The sequence below is a fragment of the Amyelois transitella genome, chromosome 22, assembly GCF_032362555.1.
Source record: "Amyelois transitella isolate CPQ chromosome 22, ilAmyTran1.1, whole genome shotgun sequence".
Lineage (NCBI taxonomy): Eukaryota > Metazoa > Arthropoda > Insecta > Lepidoptera > Pyralidae > Amyelois > Amyelois transitella.
In genome coordinates this window covers 7,657,837-7,683,274 of record NC_083525.1, presented here as the reverse complement: position 1 = coordinate 7,683,274, position 25,438 = coordinate 7,657,837, and the positions used below count along the sequence as shown (strand labels likewise).

The 25,438-nt window shown below is 36.5% G+C and overlaps 2 protein-coding genes across 3 annotated transcripts in view; one reads left to right on the top strand and one right to left on the bottom strand.

Annotated features, from left to right (window-relative positions):
- The window catches only part of LOC106129962 (GPI transamidase component PIG-S), a 56,315-nt gene that overhangs the window by 11,870 nt on the left and 19,007 nt on the right, over positions 1–25,438 (bottom strand). Inside the window, exons 1-4 of one of the 2 annotated variants that reach the window (XM_013328686.2) lie at positions 18,051–18,149; positions 2,979–3,069; positions 711–850; positions 260–472 (exon numbers count right to left, since the gene is read on the bottom strand). In XM_013328686.2, the coding sequence (XP_013184140.2) occupies positions 260–472; positions 711–850; positions 2,979–3,069; positions 18,051–18,060 (454 nt within the window). In that variant the 5' untranslated portion in view covers positions 18,061–18,149. Of the gene's footprint in view, positions 1–259; positions 473–710; positions 851–2,978; positions 3,070–18,050; positions 18,150–25,438 lie in introns of those variants that run through there. The other variant, XM_013328685.2, reaches the window with a different exon arrangement.
- LOC106129961 (protein I'm not dead yet) overlaps positions 18,140–25,438 on the top strand; it is a 43,128-nt gene continuing 35,829 nt past the window's right edge. Inside the window, exon 1 of the mRNA XM_013328684.2 lies at positions 18,140–18,298. The gene's annotated coding sequence lies outside the window, so the exon portion shown is untranslated. The remainder of the gene's footprint in view (positions 18,299–25,438) is intronic.

Below are 25,438 nucleotides of genomic sequence, written 5' to 3'. Positions count from 1 at the left end.
AATAATAGGCTACATTGATAAATGAAAGAGAGATGAAGAAGATATTTGACCATCGATCCAATACGGGTAGGTTCCCCTGCAAAAGTTGTGGAGGTCAGATGGGAGTCGCTTCGTGTAAAAACTTGACTCACTCAATACAGGATCCATGGTCAAAGGCATACCTCGGGATCCTCTTCAGATTGGTGAGGATGAAACTGAGAACTGAGACCAAAGCCAGGAGGAAGAAGATAAATAAATGAAAAATAGATTAAGTCCATACCTTTGGCATCCCTGAAGAATGCCACCCTCTCGCCGCTCAGCCACACATCCTCATACAGCGGTTTCCTTTGCACCACGAAGAAAGTGTTATGTTTGCTGATGTCGTAGTGGGCGGCTACCTCTTCCAGGGCTTCCGCTTCGTCAGCCACGGAGTCCAGGCTGTGGCGCAGCTGGTCTGATATGATCAGCTTCTTGATGTTCAGTTTTATGACTTCTGTTTATAAATAATACGCTTTATTAGGTCGTTCTGTGGTCATTGTAACATGATTCGTAAAGTGCGCTTTAAATACCTGTTTTATTAATAAATACGCCTATATCCTTTGCGGGGTAGACAGAGCCAACAGTCTTCAAAATGACTGAAAGGCCAAGTTCAAGCGGAAAGATGTAGTCTCTGCCTACTCCTCCGGAAAAAAAGCGTAATTTTATGTATGTGTATGTATGTAAGAACTTACTCTGCTCCTCAAAATCTTTCTCAATGAGTCCTGCTATCTCGGAGGCTGTGGGTTCGTCATTTGCCAGCACGGTGAGATCAGTGCTTAACATCAGCGCTTCGCCGTCGAAAGAGTTAATCTTGTCATATGGAAGGGATACCCTGGAAATGATAGATAGATACTCTTTATTGCTCCATAAGAAAAAGAAAATACAGAAAAAAAAACACAGGAAATGAGGTACAAAGGCGGACTTATCGCTAAAGCAATCTCTTCCAGTCAACCTTAGGGTGGGGAGGAAATTAAATGATGAGATTTACATCAGAAACACTGGCTTAACACTGGTAAGTGTTGGCTACTTCTTCAGCTATTTCGAGAGGAGCCTGGGTTGCGCCTTTTGTATATGACCCTGAAATGATTAAGTCAGGATTTTCCCTTCCAATTCAGTTTTTTCCGCCCTGTAATAGAGCGAGATGGAAGAATAAAACGTATGGAAACAAAACAATGTTGTTTTTTGCATTGGAATTTTAGCAAACACTTTAAAACACTTGACTAGATGAAAAATTATCGAAAAGTTAGTATGATATAACATATTTAATACGTTTTTAATGTAAACTAATTAGTTTTATCACTTCAACTCGTAAAATTTTTAATTTAATTATTTTGTCCTTGGAAATACTTAGTTGCACGTGATTTATTAGTTTTATTGTTATTTTTATGTTATTTTTTTTACATAAATTTGAGACTTACAAATGATAATTTATTATCTGTCTGTGCTGGTAAAAAAAATGTTTGTAAACACGGAATGTCAATAAATTTGTTTTTTACTTCTTATAAAAATGTAGGGTGATATATGTTGACAGTCAGTGCACAGTGGTAATTTTCTTTTCTCTGAATCATTACGTTCAAAATTCGATTAATGCGGGCAAGTCATATATTTATTTTAATGACAGTTTTTCTATATGGACTATTGAGGTAGTCTTAAACATTACTGATGTTGAAGATAAGGTACCTATTTGCATTGCTAAGCTGACTAGAACGTCAGAAATCGATATTTTTTAATATTATATTGAAAATTTGAGGTCAAAGGTGATGCACGCAAGGTTAAAAAATGCTTATTCAATTCTGTACTCCTACCTTGAAATATCCATACAATTGCGTCTATGTCTCTTGCGGGATAGACAGAGCTAGTCAACAGTCATGAAATACTGATAGGCCCCGTTCAGCTGTTTGGCTAAATGATAGAATTGAGATTCAAAAAGTGACAGGTTGCTAGCCCATCGCCTTAAAGAAGAATCCCAAGTTTGTAAGCCTATCCCTTAATCGCCTTTTACGACATCCATGGGAAAGAGATGGAGTGGTCCCATTCTTTTCCCTAGTGGTGCCGGGAACCACACGGCACACATACATACATAAATATATCCTGCTAATATTATAAATGCGAAAGTTTGTGAGTATGTCAGGATGTCAGTATGGGTATTTGTTACTCTTTCAAGCAAAAACTACTGAACCGATTACGATGAAATTTGGTATGTAGGTAGCTGAAGACCTAGAATAACATATAGGCAACTTTTTTTCCCGGAGTTCCCTCGGGATTGATTCCACGCGTACAAAGTCGCGGGCGGCCTCTAGTGTATAATATAACATAGTGCGTTAGTTGCAAGATTCTATTACAGACAGACAGACAGGTGAATCAAAATAAAGCTTGCGTTTGTTAGCGTATTTCCTTATCACAGTGACTTGTGTAACATGAATATCTACTCCTTTTAAGAAGTGGCGAGGCGACAATAAGGTTGCGTAATCGTTGGCATTTCTATTTTATTTTAGGTCTTCTGTTATGCTAAAGTCAATAGTTGGGCTTATTTGACACTGCTTAAACAGTCATCACTTAAATAAGTATTAATTGGTAAATTTTGTATAGTTAAGTTAGTTAAAATTGAGATTCCATTTTTGGTTAATGGGGTAGCTAACCTGTCACTATTTAAATCTCAATACTATCATTGAGTGAAGCAAAATTATCCCTGGAAGAGATTCCTTCATGGGATAAGTCCGCTATTTCTTTTCTTTGAACTATTTCTTGTAACTGTGACAATTTCTATACAATACAACATATTAAACAAACAAACACATACAACATACATAAATCACGCCTTTTTCCTGGCGGGGTAGGCAGAGACCACATCTTTCCACTTGCCACGATCCCTGCACACTTCTTTCGCTTCATCCACATTCATAACTCTCTTCATGCAAGCTCTTCGGTTTAGACCACAAGATTTAATAATAATTGATTACCTGTATACTTCAGTGGTCTTCCACCATAGAGGCAGGCCGATGATGATGAGCACGCCAACGAAAGACGCGCTTGCCCACATGCGGCTCCATTCTGAAAAAAAAAAAAACAATTATAGTCTGCATTTTTTGGCGGGAATTCGATTTTCTTCTTCTTTCTTGCGTTAGTCCCGGTTAATCCTTACCTCTCTGGAGAGGAGTTCTTGGTGCGCTTTTGACCATGGTCATGGATTGTGTGAATTTAATGTATCTATTAACCGGATTCTGGCTACAAATAAGGTCTTAATATAGTTTAAACAATGTAAGGTAGCCCAACATATTCTGCCATTAGTATATCGGCAGAAAAATTTTAAGTACCTATACAAGTCACATACGATTTATTGCATAGTCAAATAACTTTTATACGTTTTTTTTTGCAAACTAAATCTTAAATGTTGTGTCAACTTCTTCAACTTCAAATCAGTTTGGCGGGAATTCGGTCATCATGTTGTAAAGAAATATCTAACAAGCGGAGTTTCTTTGGCAATTACTATTCTGGTGTTATAGGTATATTTGTATGATTGTTAAATACAATTTCTATTCAAGTTGCCTCATACAAGTCATCAAAACTTTTGGCTCTATCTGTCCCGGAAGGACTTATATGTATATAAGTATTATAAATATATACGGGACAAATTTCACAGATTGAGTTAGCCTCGAGGTAAGTTCTAAACTTGTGTTACGAGATACTAACACAACGATACTATTGTTTATAATAAATACTTATAAAGATAAACATCCAAGACCCAGGCCAATCAGATAAATTGCGTTTCTCATCATGCCCTGGCCGGGCTTCGAACCCGGGACCTCCGGTGTCACAGACAAGCGCACTACCGCTGCGCCACAGAGGCCGTCATATTGCCGAAGAGAATAGATTTGGCTTTTGTTTTACAACATTGTGTATAACAGAAACAGGTGGTCAGTTGATTCAAATTTCAAGCCGACGATGAAGAGGGAATGTTTATAAACTTGGCCCATTGTCTAAAAGACTTGGAAGATAGGTACTTCTTTTGGGTACGGTAGGCTGTTCAAAATGGTCAGAGAGAGTCACGCGAATTTGTTTGTTTTGAAAATATTACCTATAAACACAGCTTGGATAATAATTATTTATGTCTGCATTGTATCACATAATTATACATATATGACGCCCGATATGTATACATATACAGAGTGCCGTGTAGTTCCCGGCACCAATAAAAAAAAGAATAGGACCACTCCATCTTGTTCCCGTGGATGTCGTACAAGGCCACTAAGGGATAGGCTTATAAACTTGGGATTCTTCTTCTAGGCGATGGGCTAGCAACCCGTCACTATTTGAATCTCAATTCTATCATTAAGCCAAATAGCTGAACGTGGCCTATCAGTCTTTTCAAGACTGTTGGCTCTGTCTACCCCGTAAGGGATATCCCTTCCCTTCCCTTATCACGTTTATATAGACGTGACCATATGTATGTATGTATATATAAACTCGTATATGCGCGGGCGTCATCGTAGTCTTCCATCATATCATCGACCTACGGCTTTGACTTTCAATTTTGGACCTATCGCTAACTTATTTGAATCACTATTACGTATTTATTACACTTCTTGTGCCGTGTGGTTCTTAACAGTTTAGAATAGGACCGCTCTATATCTTTCCCATGGATGTCGTAAAAGACGTGTAAGGGAATAGAGCACATTCATATAGTTCAAGCTTCCATGCTGGTCTAGTACATTATATACATACATACATATAATCACGTCTATATCCCTTGCGGGGTATACAGAGCCAACGGTCTTGAAAAACACTGATGGGCCGTGTTCAGTTGTTTGGCTTAATGATAGAATTGAGATTCAAATAGTGACAGGTTGCTAGCCCACCGCCTAAAAGAAGAAGCCCAAGTAGAAATTAGCTGGTCTAGTATGAAGAAAAGAACAGTGTGTACTAGTTGTTTCCCTTCCCGTGCAGATTTTAAAAGCTAATCAAGGGAAAGGCTTGAAAACTTGGGATTCTTCTTGCAGCCGATGGGCTAGCAACGTGTCAATATTTGAATCTTCAGGCATTTCAGTCTTCTCAAGACTCTGCCTACCCCGTAAGGGATAAAGACGTGATTTTATGTGCGTACGTACGTTATTACACTTAGTTGGGCCGTGGCGCGGCTATCAATGTCTGGGGTCGGGTGTCAAACGTGGCAATGGGTGTTAATAGGGGGCAATTTACATACTGCACCAACACGTGCTGACTCGAGGACGGAACGGAATGTATGACCTAGGACGCAAATGTGATGCCTGAAATTGATAGGCACTTAAATAGACTAGGCTACAAAATACATACATGCATATGGTCACGTCTTTATCCCTTGTGGGGAAGACAGAGCCAACAGTCTTGTAAAGACTGATCAGCCACGTTCAGCTGTTTGGCTCAATGATAGAATTGAGATTCAAATAGTGACAGGTTGCTAGCACAACGCCTAAAGAAGAATCTCAAGTTTGCAAGCCTATCCCTTAGTCGCCTTTCACTACATCCATGGGAAAGAGATGGAGTGGTCCTATTCTTTTTTTTATTGGTGCCGGGAATCTAACGGTAGCATTAATAGATATTATTAACCTTCAACATAAAACCTTTTCCGAATTATCATTATCATTTCTTCATACCATAATGGTAACTTGTCTGGACAAGATTTCAGTGTGATAAGACCTTTTGTTTATTAAGTTTTGCTGTTGTCCTGTTTGTTTTATGATGAAATGAAAAGTAAACTAAACTAGATAAGGCGATGTATGTGGAAAATATACATACAAAGGTATCATAATCACCTCTCTGGAGAGGTGCGTATTTTGACCATGATTTCGAATTGGGTGAAATTTTTACACGAAGCGACTCCCGCTTTATCTCCACAATTAACTTGTTGAAGTGAGAAAGTTAACATTGGATCATGGTTACACATCCAGTTGCCTGAATGTGCGGGTTTCTTCACGATATTTTCCCTTACCGAAGCATCGGTTAGAATGTGAATGAAGCGAAAGAAGTATGCAGAGATCGTGGCAAGATGAAAGATGTAGACTCTGCTTGTATGTAACCTCTCCGATTCGTCAGGACTTTACGTCATCATACACTCAAATGGGTTCTATATGCCGATGTCCGATTTCTGGGCCTTGCACTTTGACCATCCCAATCACCATAGACTAAACAAACAATCAGTTGAATGTCACTGATCTTTAAAAGATTTTTTTTTATTATGCGAGCATTCTAAATTTAAACTGGGTTAATTAGAAATTGCCAGTACATTCGCTCACTTAATTATTTTGTGCTCTTCCGCCATCAATTATTTATTCCTTTGGACTAATTAACAAGACTATATTTTTTTAATTTTCATCAGAACTTTTTGGCGTTTGGCTGCAACTTGCTACCACATAAAGATATAATGAACCTACGTATTGCGTTAGTAAAAGCATTGATAGATCTGTCTTTACTTTTGAAAGAAACCGTAAAGTCCAACAATATTATCGGCCGTGTGGTTCGCGGCACCAATAGAAAAAAGAATAGAACCACTCCCATCTCTTGGATGTTGTAAAAAGCGACTAAGGGATAGGCTTATATACTTAGGATTCCTCTGTTAGACGATGGGCTAGCAACCTGTCTAACTATTTAAATCTCAATGCTATCAATATCCGAAACAGCTGAACGTGACCGTTCAGTCTTTTGATGACTGTTGGCTCAGTCTACCCCGCAAGGGATATAGACGTGATTATATGTTATGTTATGCTACTATCAAGAGTATGGTCTATCGATAGTGAAGGCAGTATTATTGAGGGCATGCGCATTGCTCAAGCAAGCTCTAAAATTATTGATAGTATTCATAGGCCTTCAGATATTGTTGATAGATAATTTTCCCTCTGCCAAAGATACAAAATCTATACTTTGAATGCAAGTTGATATTATGTTACCTATGTGGTAGGTAACAAATTTCAATATCCATTGAAGACTTTGTCTCGTAAAACTGAATGTACTGGAATGCAATGAAACGTACATTGACATTACATCAGTCATGTAAATAACGATCCTTTGAACAGTGATCCGTAGATCAGGATATCTTGATCTAAACAGTGCTTAACTCATGACTATCTGCCTGGGGTCAGCAGATATTAAACCTTGTTCTGAAGGGACAAAGAGGGGACTAGAATTAGAATAAATGGTGACTGAACAAATCCATACTAATATTATAAAGCTGAAGAGTTTGTTTGTTTGAACGTGCTAATCTCAGGAACCTTTAGTTCGAATTGAAAAATTCTTTTTGTGTTGAATAGACCATTTATCGAGGAAGGTTTAAGGCTATATAACATCACGCTGCAACAATAAGGAGCGAAGAAATAATGGAAAATGTGAAAAAAAAACGGGGAAAATTATTCATCCTTGAGGGCTTCAATGATACCCAAAATAACTATTCCACGCGGACAAAGTCGCGGGCACAGCTAGTATAATATACAAGGCGAGGCTTGTGTTAATTGGGAAAGTATGAGAGCGATGAAGACGAACTAACGTTGCAAAATGGTATGCGATGCTATCATTAAGCCAAACAGCTGAACTTGGCTCTGTCTACCCCGCAAGGGATATACACGTGATGTTTGTATGTATGTATAGAAAATGCAATAGGTACCGCATTCCCAACCCATTGAGAGAGAGACGAAGGTAAGAGTCTTGAAGCTTAGCAGTTAGAGTTATTGGAAGACACCATCTTGTAATGCAAGAAACTGTTCAAAGTAGTCAAGCCAAGTCACACAGCGCCGTGGCGACAGTTCAAGTGCGGGCCCGCATTAACATATCATGTGAAGTGCGGGCCCACTTTAAAACTGCATTGCTTCTGACCTATTTTTGGTGGGCTTTATGATTCCAAGAATTGCATAAATAAAAGGGGAAGACAAAATATGATCAAGCAGTAATAGGAGAGGGTTGAAAATCAAAGAATTAGAATATCCGCCGTAATCTTATCACGAGTGATGGTCACAAAAAGAGACAAAATCACACAACAAACAAATCATTTATAAGCCGGCCTTATCTGAATTATTTACAAAACCGGTCTCATTTGGCTTCAAGCTGTATACTACACAAATATTTGTCTTTTAACCCATGACGAAACAGAGACGTGTTAATTTAATATTCAACCTGTGCTATGGACATCGAACGTATCTTGATCAAATTAAGGACGTCCTGGTAAAGGGTCAGGTTAAGAGTACCCGAAACCGCCGACCTTGCATGAAGAGAGTTATGAATGTGGATGAAGTGAAGGAAGTATGAAGAGATCGTGGCAAGTGGAAAGAGATGGTGATTTAATGTATGTATGTATGCTATGGTCATTGGGTGGAAACTTCAGTGGTGTAGTTTCATTGTTCCCCTCTCTCTCTCTCATCTCTGCGTGTTCCCGGTTGTACCCTCCACAGAAGCGTTTCGGGGCCCGGGGTCTGCTTTCTGACTATTCTCTCTCCACTTGGTTCGGTTTTCGGCGTCCTCGGATTTCAGTCAATGTAGTTTGTTTCTAGTTTAGTTGAGTATTTTTTAACGTGTGGAAAGACCTTCTAATACCACGGGAAGCCGAACGGGTTATGTGGGCCTTGAACCCACTAAAACCACACGGTGCCATCGCGTACTTCTTTGTTGCCAGGAGCATGAGCTGCCCTCGCTCACATTCCCGACGTTACTTTCCGACCTGACCTTAAACCACAAGCTTCGTTTTGACGCTGAATTCTAAAATATGATGGGAAAAATACTTTTAATGTTAATTATGTATGTGATCAACAAATGTATTGTGATATATAAAGCTTTTATATATTTATCTATCTAAATCCACCAAAGTCAGGTCAAGACCTTAACTGACGAGCTTGCGTAAAAAGTTATGAATGTGGATGAAGCGAAAAAAGTATGGGGATTGTGGCAAGTGGAAAGATGTAGTCTCTGCCTTACGTTTCGAAGCGAAATTTTATGAACATATGTAACACAATCAAAATTCAAAATTTTTATTCATTATTATAGGATACTTCATATCGCTTAACAATTGTCAAAACGTTTGGTTTCACAACATTTGTTGACGTCAAATAAATTACTTAAAACTAAGTTTACTGCCGCTTCTAAGGCGTCAGTGCAGAAGAAGTGGTAACAAACTGCACTGCAGCATTTTCTTCAACAACGTCAATTTTACAATTATCCAAACTTAGAATAGAATGTGGACGAGAGAATACATTGTTCACGACGAGAGAATACTTCGGGCTTATAGGCATTGACACAACATCTTTGTCATGAGGTAAAGAGTTTGATCACCGCTTCGTGAAATCACGAAAAAAATCCTTTTTTGGTTGCACAATACCCGTTAACTGGAGAATACATTTTCAAGAATATGAAAACATCACATCATGCCGCAAGATTACCTTAATTATTGCGCAGTGCTTACTCGGAAAATTTTTATCTAAGTCCGTGCATTTTCCTTGTTCATATCACACCCTCAATGCGTATGAGTGGATTATTAAGACTCGTGTGGCCGCCGCATGAGCACGTAATGTATGACAGACATACTAATCCATGCCATTCATGCGAACGTGAAAGTAAATCGCTTTGAGACTGTAAATGTAATAACAGAGAAAATGTACAGTAACCTGTAAATTTAACTTATACTATGGTGTTCTATGAACATATAACATAACAACGTCCTGGTAAAGGGTCAGGTCAAAAGTACCCGAAACCGCCGAGCTTGCATGAAGAGAGTTATGAAAGTGGATGAAGCGAAGGAAGAATGCAGAGATCGTGGCAAGTGGAAAGAGGTAGTCTCTGCCTAGCCCTCCGGGAAAGAGGCGTGATTTTATGTATGTCTGTATATGTATGTTGTATGAACACGTCATGTTTCTCCGTCAGTGACTGTACTTATAAGAATTTGGTAAATTCATTCTGCCTATATGCGTTTAGGTTATAAGGGTTTCATTATTAGTGGATACCAGACTGCAGAAGCAGAGAGAGAGTACCATTAGGAACACGCTGAAAATGGCAAGATAAAGGGGGATTCACAATCTGTTACTCTTTGCATAGATGTCTTTCCTGTACAGATGCAGTCTATGTCTAACCCTCCGGCAAAGAGGCATGATTTTGGGCTTCGTGGTACAGTAACATGATTTACGTTTCTCTGTAAACAGAGCTTCAATAGGGGGTCAGACTGCATGTAATTATTTGACTAACTCACTCCCAGATTCCAGTTGGATTCCGGACTTATCTCCAGGAAAAACGCAGACAGGGCCAGCACCACAGTGTAGATAAAGAGACAGGCAATAAATTAGTTTCTTTTACACTACATTAGTCTGCAAGTAAGTCTTAAAAAAACATTATGACACTCATTACAATAAATAAGTATTATAGGTTTAATAAAAGCAAATACTCGTAAGTATTAAAAACATTGCAAGAACCCGTACTCAAATTCACTAAGGCAACAAGTAAAGTCTATTTTTTGTGAAGGAAAAAATTTAATTAAATATAAATTATTTTGTAGAATTATACAGTTTTTCATTTAATATCTCCCCCTGGTATAACTTTTTTCAGAAAATAAACGTCATGAAAATTAAGAATATTAAATGCTGTTTTAATTTTAATACCTTATAGCTGTGACCGCGACTTCGTTCGCGTGGAATAGTTATTTTGGGCACCATTGAAGCCCTCAAGGAGGAATAATTTTCCCCGATATTTTTCAAATTCTCGATTATTTCTTCGCTCCTAATAGTTGCAGCGTGATGTTATAAAGCCTAAAGCCTTCCTCGATAAATGGTCTATTCAACACAAAAATTCGAACCAGTAGTTCCTGAGATTAGCGCGTTCAAACAAACAAACTCTTCAGCTTTATAATATTAGTATAGTTACCGTATGATAGAATTGAAATAAGAATAGACTTAGATAGAAATAGAATAAGGTTGCAAGCCTATCGCCTAAAAGAATTATCCTAAGTGTACCTTTTCATTGATGGACTTTTACCATCTGCATTGGAAGAAAATCAGCTTGTACACTTACAATAAAGTTAACTTAATGAATTGCTTTATCATAACACCTTGTATTTGTTCAGCTAGTAATTATTTGTATAACACATAATCGGAAAATCTGTATACTTATTGTTGTATAATTCGTTTTAGTTAGGACGTTATCCGCAGACGGCAAATCTTTTTATGATTATTACAATTACGGTGTATTAAGGGTATTTAAACAAAATGAATAACTCGTTTAGTAATAAATAAAGTATTAATGTTAGTTTATTATGATTAAAAAAAAAAACCGGACTGTATTAGTCTTAAGATCCCGCACACCAAAAGACGGTGAGAGGTAGAGTAGCTCGAGCGCGGGCCCGCCCTCTATTCAATTTGATGTGACGAGTTCAATAATTGTTACGCATAATATTATTTGGCATAACTTTTTAGGCATATTTCTTTAAGCATACCTACTATAAGCATAACCTAACCTAACCTAAGAAGTACATACATACATACATATAATCACGTCTATATCCCTTGCGGGGTAGACAGAGCCAACAGTCCTGAGCGGACTGATAGGCCACGTTCAGCTATTTGGCTTTAAGATAGAATTGAGATTCGAATAGTGACAAGTTGCTAGCCTATCGCCTAAAAACAGAATCTCAAGTTTGTAAGCCTATCCCTTAGTCGCCTTTTACGACATCCATGGGAAAGAGATGGAGTGGTCCTATTCTTTTTTGTATTGGTGCCGGGAACCACACGGCACAGAACACACCTAAGAAGTACTCGCCTTATAGCGCATTACACTACATCTGCTCCGCGCAAAAAATAAATTAGTCTAAACTATATTTATGCCTATTGAAACAGTATGCCAAAAAAAAATTAGTCGAATGAAAGGGGGATCCCTTCTTTTTTCTAATGGTGCCCACACGGAGAACCACACGGCACATGGTCTTTTGGTATGCTTGGCCCTTTAAAGAGTTAATGAGGTAAGCTACCGACATACTAACACATCGAAGCCCTTGTAAACAGAACCCTATAATTTCTAAATTAAATACAACAAGCACTTATAAGCAAAATATCTTTTCAGGGCCAACCAAGCACTAAGCAACAATCTTCATACACTTACCAAATCGTAGGTTAAAAAAAATCTTCGTAACATAAAAAAAAGAATATACTTTTTTAGTATTGACGTTTATTTTGCCATGACGTCGAGTGTCACGTGCGAGGTCCAAGGTGAAGGCGATAGTTTGCGCGCGCGCACAAGGAAGCCGTGACGTAACGGCGCGCAACCACACCCACCTATTTCTTTAATTTTAGTGTTTACGTGTCAATTTGACATGTTCCCCGTGACATGCCAAGTCTGGGGGGCTCGGCTGGGTCTCCGTCAAGATAATAACAACATACATACATATGGTCACGTCTACATCCCTTGCGGGGTAGACAGAGCCAACAGTCTCGAAAAGACTGAATGGCCACGTTCAGCATTTTGGCTTAACGATAGAATTGAGATTCAAATAGTGACAGGTTGCTAGCCCATCGCCTAAAAAAGAATCCCAAGTTTGTAAACCTATCCCTTAGTCGCTTTTAACGACATCCATGGGAAAGAGATGGAGTGGTCCTATTCTTATTTGTATTGGTGCCGGGAACCACACGGCACATAGCGATTCGACAGATGATATTAAATAGGTACTACATGTTATGAGTATGTATATGTCACGTCACTATTGTTGTGTGACATCACTAGTCGGAGGAAGATGGCGTCCTAACCGGGTTGAGGACTAGCCATCTCTCGCGGCAGACTCTTGTATTACTTGAGTTCATTAAATAAACTCAAGTCACCTAATTAAAGTCTAATTGTTTATACGAATCCAAGACCAACACCCTACATTTTTTTTTTCTTTATACATATAAGGGACAAATCACACAGATTTAAGTTAAGATTGTTAGTATCGATGGACACTCTCAAATCACATCATTTCATAATGACTCTGCAAATACGTAGGTCGGGAAATGAACGGTGGGTGACGTGTGGTGACCACACCCACTTAGTTACCAGTTGGTGCGGGGTAGATAGAGTCAACAGTAACGAAAAGAATTATAGACCACGTTCAGCTATTTGACTTAATGATAGAATTGAGATTTAAACAGTGACAGGTTGCTAGCCGAAGCTAACAGAATCCCAAGTTTCCCTTAGTCGCATTTTACGATATCCATGGGAAAGAGATGGAGTGGTCCTATTTTTTTTTTATTCGTTTTTATGAGGTAAAAACGAATGGCGGACTTATCGCTGAAGCAATCTCTTCCAGTCAACCATACCCTTTTGTGGATCATGGTTAACTAGGTAATCTTACCGCCTGCTATCAGGCGTAGGTCAAACAGACGTAAAGATTTATGTTTTAGCTCTTAGACTATTTTCCTAATGCAAAAAAAAATCGGTTGTCCGTAAAGTCGGTCCACTGACGATAGTTGAACGTGACAACGTCTTAAGAAAATACTGATGGAATGGTAGCATTTTTCAAAAGAAAAATTTAATTTCATTTGTTTATTAGATTTGTATGTATATTAGAAAAGGAGGTATACGCTGCCGAACGCGAAGGCCGATTGTGCCTCTTTGTCGCTCGTTCCGCGCTCTCGCTTGCACTTCAAGCCTAACATGGAACGCCTCAGAGCGAGGTAACGCCGCATGAATCATGTTTTTTCGTGCGTGCAACCGGCTCAATCGAATTATAAGACGTTGTCACGTCAAAATATACGATAACTAAGTTAGCTTCTCAGTCATTTATTCCAATAATCCCATATAGTCACGACTTTTTCCCTTGCGGGGCAGACAAGTTGTTAGCCCATCGCCTAAACGAAGAATCCCAAGTTTATAAGCCTAGCTATCCCTTGGCCGCCTTTTACGACACGACCACTACAACTTTTTCCCATGAAGGGAAAGTGTTGTAGTGGTCCTATTCTTTTTACATAAGTACCGGGAACCACACGGCACTCTGTTACATCATTGCACAATATTAATTTACAATACATTGATAAGCAATTGTAACATTATCAATTGTTAATTAATTATGGCATTTGAAACAGAATTATGACTAATTAGTAGTAGAGTATTAACACGTTGTTTGAAATGATATAACGGTCGATTTTATTTATTACAGCGCGTAATTACAATGTTATAAATCACATTTCATTTGAATATCAACAGTCTTTGAAAAAACAAATTAGCAAAAATTTATTGAGTTTCTTATCATTAGTACTAAAAGTTTATCGTTTCTCTCAATGTTTCAGTGATAAATTTCTACTGGATGACCAGTGATACAACTTAGATGACTTGAAGTTATCGCTTAACATTATAAAACAAAGTCCCACGTTTATCTATTTAGGAAAATGTCTAACTACTGAATTGATTTTAATTAAATTTCATCGTTCGCACTGGGAAAACAATATGACAGTATTAAACAGACATGCGAAAGAAAATCGATTATTGGGCGAAGTGTAAAAAACATACGTTCATATAAAATCAGATCTCATTTGACGGTATAGGGCAGATACTCTCACATCTACATATACTATTATACTATAATATTATAAAGCTGAAGAGTTTGTTTGTTTGAACGCGCTAATCTCAGGAACTACTGGTTCGAATTGAAAAATTCTTTCTGTGTTGATTACACCATTGATCGAGGAAGGCTTTAGGCTATATTACATCACGCTGCAACTATTAGGAGCGAAAAAATAATGGAAAATGTGAAAAAAAACGGAGAAAATTATTCATCCTTGAGGGCTTCAATGATGCCCAAAATAACTATTCCACGCGGACGAAGTTGCGGGCACAGATAGACAGACACAGGACACATACATATTCATCAATCTCTTCATGCAATTTCAGCAATAAGAGTGAACCTACATATATCTAATCCTTCAGCAAACTCACCTTGGCCTAACTCGCCCAGAGTACCCATTGATACTCTCCCATTTTTTTCTATTACTAATTTTAGATGAGATTCGTTTCATGTAAAAATCTGACTGCCCTTATCCTGCATCATGCAAAAAGATACACCACCACCTCTCAAGAGAGGTGAGGATAACTACGAGGAAGAACATTTGTCGTCAATGTTCGTCGTGGGTGATAACCAACTTTTAAAATGCCATAACCAAGAAACTAACATAGAAACAAAATATAAACAACATTCTTTATACTTTATCGAAGTGACCCACCTAAGATTTTACTACTAAGCTTTCATGTCAGTGGAAACGACTAGAAAATGTGGCGTAAAGACTTCCCAGAGCCTTAATCTTAGCAAAATTCATAAACAAGATCAAAAAAAAGAAAATATGAAACTTCTAACTAGATAAGAACATTTACACCTTAGAAATACCGCAGAAAGACAAAGTAAAACTGTGCTTACCAAAAATAAACAAGTCAACACAGAAAAAGTGTCACAGGACAAGTGTCATAATAAATCCGTAGATGTCACACTTTGTATACATATGACAGGACATACATGACATGATAACGCTCAAGTTAAGGTCGCGTCTACAGTAACTGTAAGTCGTTATCTGTAAGCGAAGGTGATCTGACTGGTTCCTGATAGACTAGGTTAGACTACTGCTATTAATAATGATCATACTTCAATTCAAGTGGTTGTTTTGCAACGCACTGTCTTTTAATAAAGCACCTTAATAGGTGCTAATATAAAATATGAAATAAATGAATATTATGCAAGCGAAAGTTATCGTCGCCTTGGCGTTGTAGTTGTCAAATCGTTGAGAAGGAGCCCGAATGAATTAATTCTCCTTTTCAGATCCGCGACCAAGCTTAAAACATGGTTGAACATGAAAAAATTCTTTTTATAACGTAGAGATACAAAAAACTCAAGAACCACGAGAATTAGGAAAAGAACAGTCTCAGTACCCCGGGTCTTCTAAATATATGTATGTATCAAGTATCTAAGTATCTGTTCGCAGAAAACGCAAATAGATCCTAGTTAAGTAAGACAAGAATCCTACAAATATTATAAATGCGAAAGTTTGTGAGTATGGATATTTGTAACTCTTTCACGCAAAAACTACTGAACCGATTACAATGGAATTTGGTATGTATCTGAAGACCCAGAATAACATATAGGCTACTTTATATCACGGAAAGCCCGCGGGATTGATTCCTAATTGATTTCCACGCGGACGAAGTCACGGGCGGCCTGTAGTAATAAATATTTTAATCTGACAAGTTACACAAACCTTTTGGAAGAAAATATCAACGTTTTCCACCCAATTTGTAGTAAAACCATAAATTTTAATTGCCTGTTACCTGCGGAAACAAATAATTTTGTGTACCTACCTACTTACGGAAAAGGTATTGTCGATTAAAATATCATTACGCCGCATCAATTTAAAGTTATTTATACTTCGACTAGTATAATTTGACGCATAATATGATATCTATTTTTACATTTTTGATTCTGTTGAAAACAGTCATATCATGGTCAAAAAAAAATTGCTATTTTGATAATAGTTCTGGATTGATAGTTGTCGATATTTTCTAGTCATCACCACTTCAGTCGGATTTTCACAATTGATATCTTGAACGTAGTGATTATGGCCTTCGTTTTATTCAATTTCCATTAAATTTCTGACTTTGACATTTGAGTTAACTCAATCTCACTATATTGAGTTTAATAAGCACATTTATAATCAAAAAGTCGTCACCAGTCTTCTGGTACAACTGAAAAACGTAGAATTTTACAACTTTCGTAGATACAAGTACAAGTTAATAAAAATTATAGGTACTGAAAGGAGCACCGCAAGGATGCTTTCTTGGACATCCGCAAATTAAAAAATGTATATAGAGAGATCTCAATTCCAGTCATAATTTCAATTCCAATCAGTTTGTTGTTATAAAAATGTCATTGTTATGAATGACATGTTTGAGATTCGATAATATCTAGCATAATGATCTTGCGGTGACGAAGCATGTGTTCGCATTCTTAAAGAATTTGATGCAATTTATTTCCTACTGTAGAAATGATATAAAGATATCAAGGATAAAAGAGTACGTAAGTGAAGCTTGAAAGCCGAAAACTTAATCTCTTTGTATGGATTTTTTTAAGTACCTACTCAAACCCTTAATATATTCCTACTAATATTATAAATGCAAAAGTTTGTGAGTATGTCAGTATGTATGTTTGTTACCTTTTAAAGCAAAAACTACTGAACCGATTACGATTAAGTTTGGTATGTAGGTAGTTGAAGACCCAGAATAATATATAGGCTACTTTTTATCCCGGAGTTCCCGCGGGATTGATAGGGTTTCCATGCGGACGAAGTCGCGGGCGGCCTCTAGTAATACCAATAATAGTCAAACCGGGGCTATGTAAACTAAGTACCTATTAACTAGATAGGAGAATATATTTATTAGAATTATGATGATAGTAGGACAGCTTCAATTTGTCAATCGGGGCCTATTTGTCCGGTACAGGCAACTGATATAATGACAATAGAATATAAAAACTGGGTTGTTAAAATGATTGAAAAATGTTGAGCTAAGCAATACTTATTTATTAAAAATATTTCTATTTAAAAAATAAGGCCACATACATTATATGTATTATATTAATGCTCGAATAGTGCCGTGTGGTTACCGGCAGCAATAAAAAAAAAGAATAGGACCACTTCATCTCGTTCCCATGGATATCGTAAAAGGCGACTAAGGGAGAGGCCTATAAACTCGGATTCTTCTTTTAGGCGACAGAGTAGCAACCTGTCACTATTTGAATCTCAATTCTATCATTATGCCAAACAGTTGAACGTGGCCTATCAGTTTCAAGACCGTTGGCTCTGTCTACCCTGCGAGAGATATAGACTCGATTAGGTATATGTTTTTAATATTCCAAGCTTATTTCCTCATAACCGGATAATTATCGCAGAGCGACACCTAAAATTAAATAAAGCTCATAACATAAACAAAAGCCGGGCGTTATTAATCCAACCCAATTAGGAGACTCCGGCACGCGCACGCTTCTTGCATACAACAAGATAAGATTAACAATAAGATGAGCACACACCAACCTGCGGTCATCACGCTGCTATCACCACGCACTTAACAAATTAAAAACAAAAAAGTTAAAAAAAAAAAAAGAAAACATGGCGTCGGTCCCGGCCGATGCCTACAGATGACTGAGAAAGACCGTTCAGTCCGCGAATTAACAGCGGACGCAACGCACGTTCCCGCAAGTGGACGGAGCCAAAACTTTACTTAAACAGTGGTGTTTCGTGTTGTGTTTTTATCCAGATAAGAGGATTAATTCTCAATTGACGTGAGTATTTTACTGTTATTTTCTATGTGGTTGTAAGTGTTTTTCGTCCGGTTTGATTATATTTAGATTTTTAGGGCTTCGGGTGAGCACGGTTTGTTTGTTACGCACAAATCTAACGTGAGTCTGAATACTAGTATGTTTCTTGGTCAGATATTTATCGTATTTTACCTTTTAAACGTAAATCTAACTGCGTTTTAAGAACTTTATTTAGAAGGTTATGATTTTAAACACTGATAATTTGGAGTAACTATTTAGGTATAATCAGTTACAATATTCAAAAATTCATCAGTTTCGGAAATAAATCTCTTTATTTTTTTTTAATTCATCTTGTCCAATTCACTAATTTCTGTAAGAGAAGACCGTCGAGGTGATTTGATGTGACTAAGTAACTTTGAGATTTACTAAAGAAATTTTATAATTTAGATATTTTTTAGTTTCTTTTTTTAAGATTAAATGACTCGATATTTAAATAAAATATAAAAAAGTTTACATTCCGATTCAACATTAAGATTTGGACTACTGCCAAAATTATACGGCTTATTCCGATTTATACCCAATATATCTGATGCGATGATTTTAAACCATCAAAGATCTTAAACAAAAATAACATAAATGTGGAATGCAAAATAAATTTGAGGATCAAAAATTAACGAAATATTAGTTATAATGATGAATTTAGGGACCGTTAAATTTATTCTCATTAAAGCTGACGCAGAAGTAATATTAATGTGAAATTAATTGTTATAATAATTCTCACATTTAAAGCAAACTTTAACCTTGCCTATTAGAATACTCTTAACACTTTATGTAAAGAATAAGTCATTTAAAATAATAACATCTTTTCTTTATAATTTAATCATTGAAGAAGTATTTCAAAGAGCAATCAAAAACAAGGCTAATAACAAAAAAGATGTCGTCAAAACAATGACATAATCGTGTGATTTAATTAAAACTAATTCTAATACATAGCCACTACTGATTTTATTGCGTCGGCATAAAACTTGTGCGCTAAGAATTTTTATGCAATCTCATGATGTCAGAGTAACGCCTATTGTCGATATAATATCACTACTATTATATTTTACCACCACTCCATCTCTTTCCCATGGAAGTCGTAAAAGGCGACTATGGGATGATTTGATGTTTATCATACGAAGAGCTTTTACGCGAGAACTCGCTCTTGTAGGATTTTCTTGATGAAGGTAGCTTATGTTATTCTTGATGATTTTTCTGTTTCCCGTAAAATATTATAATCAGTAAACATGCATACATACATACATATAGTCACGTCTATATCCCTTGCAGGATAGACGGAGCACAACAGTCTTGAAGATTCTGAAAGGCCACGTTCAGCTGTTTGGCTAACTGATAGAATTGAGATTCAATTAGTGACAGGTTGCTAGCCCATCGCCAGAAAAGAATCCCAAGTTTGTAAGCCTATTCTTTAGTCGCCTTTTACGACATCCATGGGAAAGAGATGGAGTGGTCCTATAATTTTTTGTATTTGTGCCGGGAACCACACGGCACTCATCGGCACGGCATCAGTAAACAAGTTTTGAAGTTTATTCACAAAAAAAAAAAACAAGTAAGAGTAGTATGCAAAATTATAGCCATTACTTGAGTAGAAGGTGTGTATGTGTGTGTGTATAAACAAGGCTTGGTATTATCTTCTAACTAAGCCCTATTGATAACAGGTTCATTTTAATCTTCATGTGAGTTACTCAATTTCTAACCACCTGTTGCACAATAAGCTTTGCTTTTTCCTTAGGTGAGATGTTGTTCTTTCGTAGTCTTATTTTTTTAATTATTTATTTGAAAAAAATCAATAGAGCCTTATAGTTCAGTTTAAATTCCTACTTCTTTACATGCTAATTTAGATTTTTATCAACTCAAAAATTTCATTCATATGAAAGAAATCTAAATTCGATCTAAATATGATTTCAATTTTAAAGAATTTTGTTCCAATGAGACTTTAGGCCCTTTGATATCCTTCACTGTATGCAAATTTGAAAAATGTATTTTTTGAGTCAACAACGATTCGTTCAAGTAACATTTTAAAAGCACTTGACAAGGAATGATAGAAAATGGCACTAAGGAATAACTAACAAGAGAGACTTGTTCATTTTTGGAACACAAAATGCTATTAAACATACATAATATATACAAACAAGACAAGTTTTCATAAATATTTCCGTCACGACAAGTTTCAAGAGACAATGTTTATCGGCGATATATTTTATCTTAAAATACTTTTTACGAGACAAAGTGAATGTAAAAGAAATTATTCTTGAACACAAATTTGACGATATTTGCGTCAGAAACGTACAAAGTCCAGGCAGAAATACACCAGAAGCTACTCATAACTGTAAGAATACATAAAACATGTTAACCAAACATCAACATAACCTGTCACTATCTAAAACCTGTTATTGAAAAGAGAATGACATATGTGGCGGTCTATTTTTGAATTCTGGAATAACGATAGCTCCCGATGTAGATGTTATGAAGATATTGACGTCAGTGCGTGACCTTTCGATGCAGAATAGACGTGAATGATTTTATAATAGGAACAAAACAAAATTGGATACTCGTGAAAGTCAAGCCTACGGACACAATGGATTTTGTTTGATCGGCAGAATATGATCAAAATATTACCTGCCAGTTTACCAAATAGAGTTCAATAAAATTTGAAGCGTTTATTCTCATAATCGCCAAATTAGCAATTGCTGTATTTGTAATTCAAGCGTGATATAAAATCACGTTCTTAAATTCTTAGATAAATAAATAAAAAAGAGAGATTTTCTGAAAAAAATAAACCAAACAAACCATAGGCACTAACAGAAGCGAACTTATCGCTCAGGAAACAATTTAAGACACGTCGCAAATTTTATGTATAAATAATATAAATGCGTTAGGTGATCTCACAACGTCACAATGTTATACCAAATAATCTTTTTACCGTAGCATGTATAAAAAGCTGTATTCTCTCCTAACCCCGGAAAGTAAGTGACGCAAGGGAAAAAATAATTAAAAATTGGTATTTAAACGCATTGTTAGCATACAATGCTGTAGTTCCGATGACTTTTATTTTTATTTTACGTAACGTCACACATTGTTTTACATTCATACGTACGCGAGGGTGCTAAGGTCAATCGCACGACAGTATTCCATAAGGCGCTGTGATTTTCCGAGATTCACAGCACGTTAAAATGTGCTAATGATGACAAAAAAACAATTTTACATAAACGTTAATGCTAAAACATTTTATGTGTTCGATTTGGAAATACTTCATGTCGTGTCGAAATCGCGTTAATTTTGGGTTGCTTGCTTCTTTGGGAATTTCCTTTCTTCCTTAGCTGCGATTTATAAAAGTCATACATTAATTATTATTAATGATTATGCTTTATTCCCGAAGGGGTTAGCAGTAAATACATCTGTCCACTTGCCACGATCTCTGCTGTCTTCTTTTGCTTTACCTACATTTATCAAATTGTGTACGGAATCTGAAGATTCCTATCAGAGTCTGAACCGAACTGGACGTTCTGTTATAAAGATCTCTTGATAGTTAGACGTTTTGCTACATGGGCCATGAGCTAGCTTGGCAGATTGCTCATTAGACGTTTCGATTTGTTGGATGTATTTCTTTTGGGCCTTTCTAATCAGGATTTCCATCGTCAGTTTATTATACTTCCATTACGACTTTTCAAACTTTCTTGATTTGATCAAGGTATAAACAAAAATATTATTTTTGACCACACTCTGACTTGTCAGATAGAGAAAACTATATATATTATTACTAACGGAACGTACATACTGCCATCAGTTTCATAAGTCGTATGACAAAATTACACCTACATAATTTTGTACGAAACCAAACTAGTGATTAATCATGAGCTGCATATTAAAGATATTGAAACTGACTGCACATAAAGTGTCTGAGATTTGTTATATTAAAGGCGTAATAAATGATGATGAATGCAGTCCACTATTAACACAAAAGGCCGTACTAACGAACGGTGAATGATAAGATCTTGAGAACAATTGTAATAGGCACGATGACAGATAATTATCCAGACAAGTGCTTGTAGGAAAGACCTAGCTTGGCAATTTGTTAGCCATACAACGTTTGTAGTTCAAGGAAAAACTGCATGTAGTCTACCTCGCTATCTTATCGGAAAACTTATATAAACTAAGTGACCATGCGTATGTAAGTTAATAAATGTATGCAAGAAATTCTAATTGGTTTAATACGTACGAGGTTTTACTCGCTGAAAATGCTTTTTAGCTACTTCCAAATGGTTACAAATCCAGGTATGTTCTTTTAGGTGATGGGCTAGTAGCTCATTACCTTTGTATTCCAATTTCAACATCTGACCATCCAGATAAAGTGGTTTAGCTTTATCTGACTTGGCGTTGTCCATTCTACCCCATAATAGACATGTGGTGAAAGTCTGTGTAGTGAAGAGATTCTGGTAAAAACTTCTCTGCAAGAACCAACCATATTTTTAAAATGGCTAGTAGTAAAAAAAGCTGCGCTTCGGTCAGGCAATTATTTATTCTTTTCAATTTTATACATTGCATAATTAGAATTTATTCGCTCAAAAATGCAGGCTAAGGACAAAATATCGTGTTCGTTCCAAGAAAGTGCAACAATCATTCGCAGTCAGCTGTTTGTCGTTATAACGCAGTATTTCAATAACACGGCCTGTATGTATATCGATTCGTTAATCGTCATTCGAGAACAAAAGTGTTATGTACTCATGTCAACCACTACTTCATAAATTAATTTAGTATGAGAAATGTCTAGATTTATGTCCAGAGCTGCTTTCTTGCAAGTATTACTTTTGAAGGTATAACCTATACTATCTGTGCTCTATGTATCTTCAAAATCAGTCCAGTAATTATTGAGATCACACAATACAATTTCGAACAAATACGAATCGTTTCTTTTCAAAAAATCTGAATGATAAAGTCAATTTATTCCATTGCATGAAAAGATTGATAAAAATGAATAAAGCAAAAGAGGTATGCAGGGAACGTGATAAGTGGAAAGATTTCTATGTGCATGCCCTCGGGGAAGAGGCGTTTTATGATGTATTAAGAAAAATCTTTTTTTAAAATTCTGAGGGCTATTATTGTGTTGACATGTTAGCCCCAATAAAAAAAAGCTAATATGAATGAAATTCTAAATATTATTAATGATTTATTAAAACAAAACAAATATAGATAGAAATCGTAAACGAAGACAAAACCATATCATCTAGTTATCACAACTAATGTGAAATAAATGCAACAGTTTCGCTTCCCGTACTATTTATATCTGCACGACTGTTTCTTGAACTGGTCGGTTTGAAGATTAAAAATAAATTGATGATTCAACTGGGAAATGGGACAATGTTCCCTGACAAAGGGACTCGAAGGACACGAGAAGAAAGATTCATGCTGTTTACATACATAAAATCACGTTTTTATTCCTTGTGGGGTAGACAGAGCCAACAGTCTTGAAAAGACTGAAAGGCTTTCAGCAGTATGACGGAATTAAAATTAGAATAGCGTACAAGAAAATTTTCAAGTTTATTATCAATCCCCTTCTTGCCTTTTACGAAATCTACGAAATGGTCTTATTCTGAAATTCTGTTCTTATTTACTGTATTATATAGATAGATAAAATTGTTAAGCACTTATTGTGGATTTGGTGTAAAAATCAAACATTTCAACAACTTCTCCTTATTTTATTAACATTAACATTAGTTTAAAAACCTGCTGATTACTCCTAAATTAGCGTTTCCTTTCGTTTGTAAGTGATATCGCTGTAGAGCCCTTGGGTCACTTCTCAACCGAAATCCTTTATTTAGCAACGTTTTATATACTTAATGTCATTGCAGTAAAATTTCTAATCATCTTTTAAAAGAAACCTTTAATTTTTTTCTTTTTCAAACCGCCGAGCTTGCCTGAAGAGAGTTATGAATGTGGATGAAGCGAAGGAAGTACGCAGAGATCGTGGCAAGTGGAAAGAGGTAGTCTCTGCCTACCCCTCCGGGAAAGAGGCGTGATTTTATGTATGTATCTTTTAAAAAATTTGAAGCAGGATCATAAAACAGCATATTCAAATTGCAAACACGTATCGGACAAATTCTATTTTTAACCTTTTGTTTTGCGACACCATGACCGATAAGCATTACCATAAGTCGAGTATCAATGTCAAATTAATGTATATTTATAAAACAATAATGATAACATGGTTATCGGTTATGTTTTTATCAAAATCCACCATTATGTCACACACTGGCCTCTTGACTTCTCTCACGTGTAGGATCACCAGTTTTGTTATCACTATCATCGTTAAGATTTAGGTATAATGTTACAGAATTGAAATATTTCTCTCATCTTACATTTGTCGGCCAACTTGAATTTTGCTAGCCCACAAAGCTCGTGTCGTACACATTTGTATTATCTTATTCATATAATAAATTTGGAACTCTTTTTAGGTGACTGTCAACCTACACTATTTGAATCTCAATTCCATCATTAAACCATACAGCTGAATGTGGCCTTTCAATCTTTACTAGACTGTTGGCTCTATCTACCTCGTAAAGACGTGATTATACGAGTATACATGAATCATAATCTCTCTGTGATGAAGGCAGAGTTATGCCTGTTTTTACATGAAGCGAAGTCCGAATTTTCTTGGATTGAACACGACATATTGGATCAAAGTAACAAGTCTTTTGGCACCTGACGTTAGTCCCGATTTCGTCCTCACAGCTCTGGAGAGAAGCCAGAGATGAACCTTTGACTGTGATCCTGGATTGGAAGAGTCAGGGTTTTACACGAATCGACTTTCGTCTGATCTGCGCAACCTTTGCAACCTAACCCATATAAGATTATGATAACAGCTGCGCTAGATGATGGTACCTATTTCCTTAGGCGCCTTTTGCGCATGAGAAATAGCTGGTTCTAATGTACTGGTTACCACACGGCACAGTCACTTGTTTATTTCCCTCTACGGCTAACGAAACGAGACCTAGTCTAGCTCGTTATGCAAATAAATGTCTTTCAATACCCGTGAGTTTTGTATTAGCGCCTAGTACATTTAAATTGAAACGACCAACATTTATTTTTGATCCACCATCGCCTTGG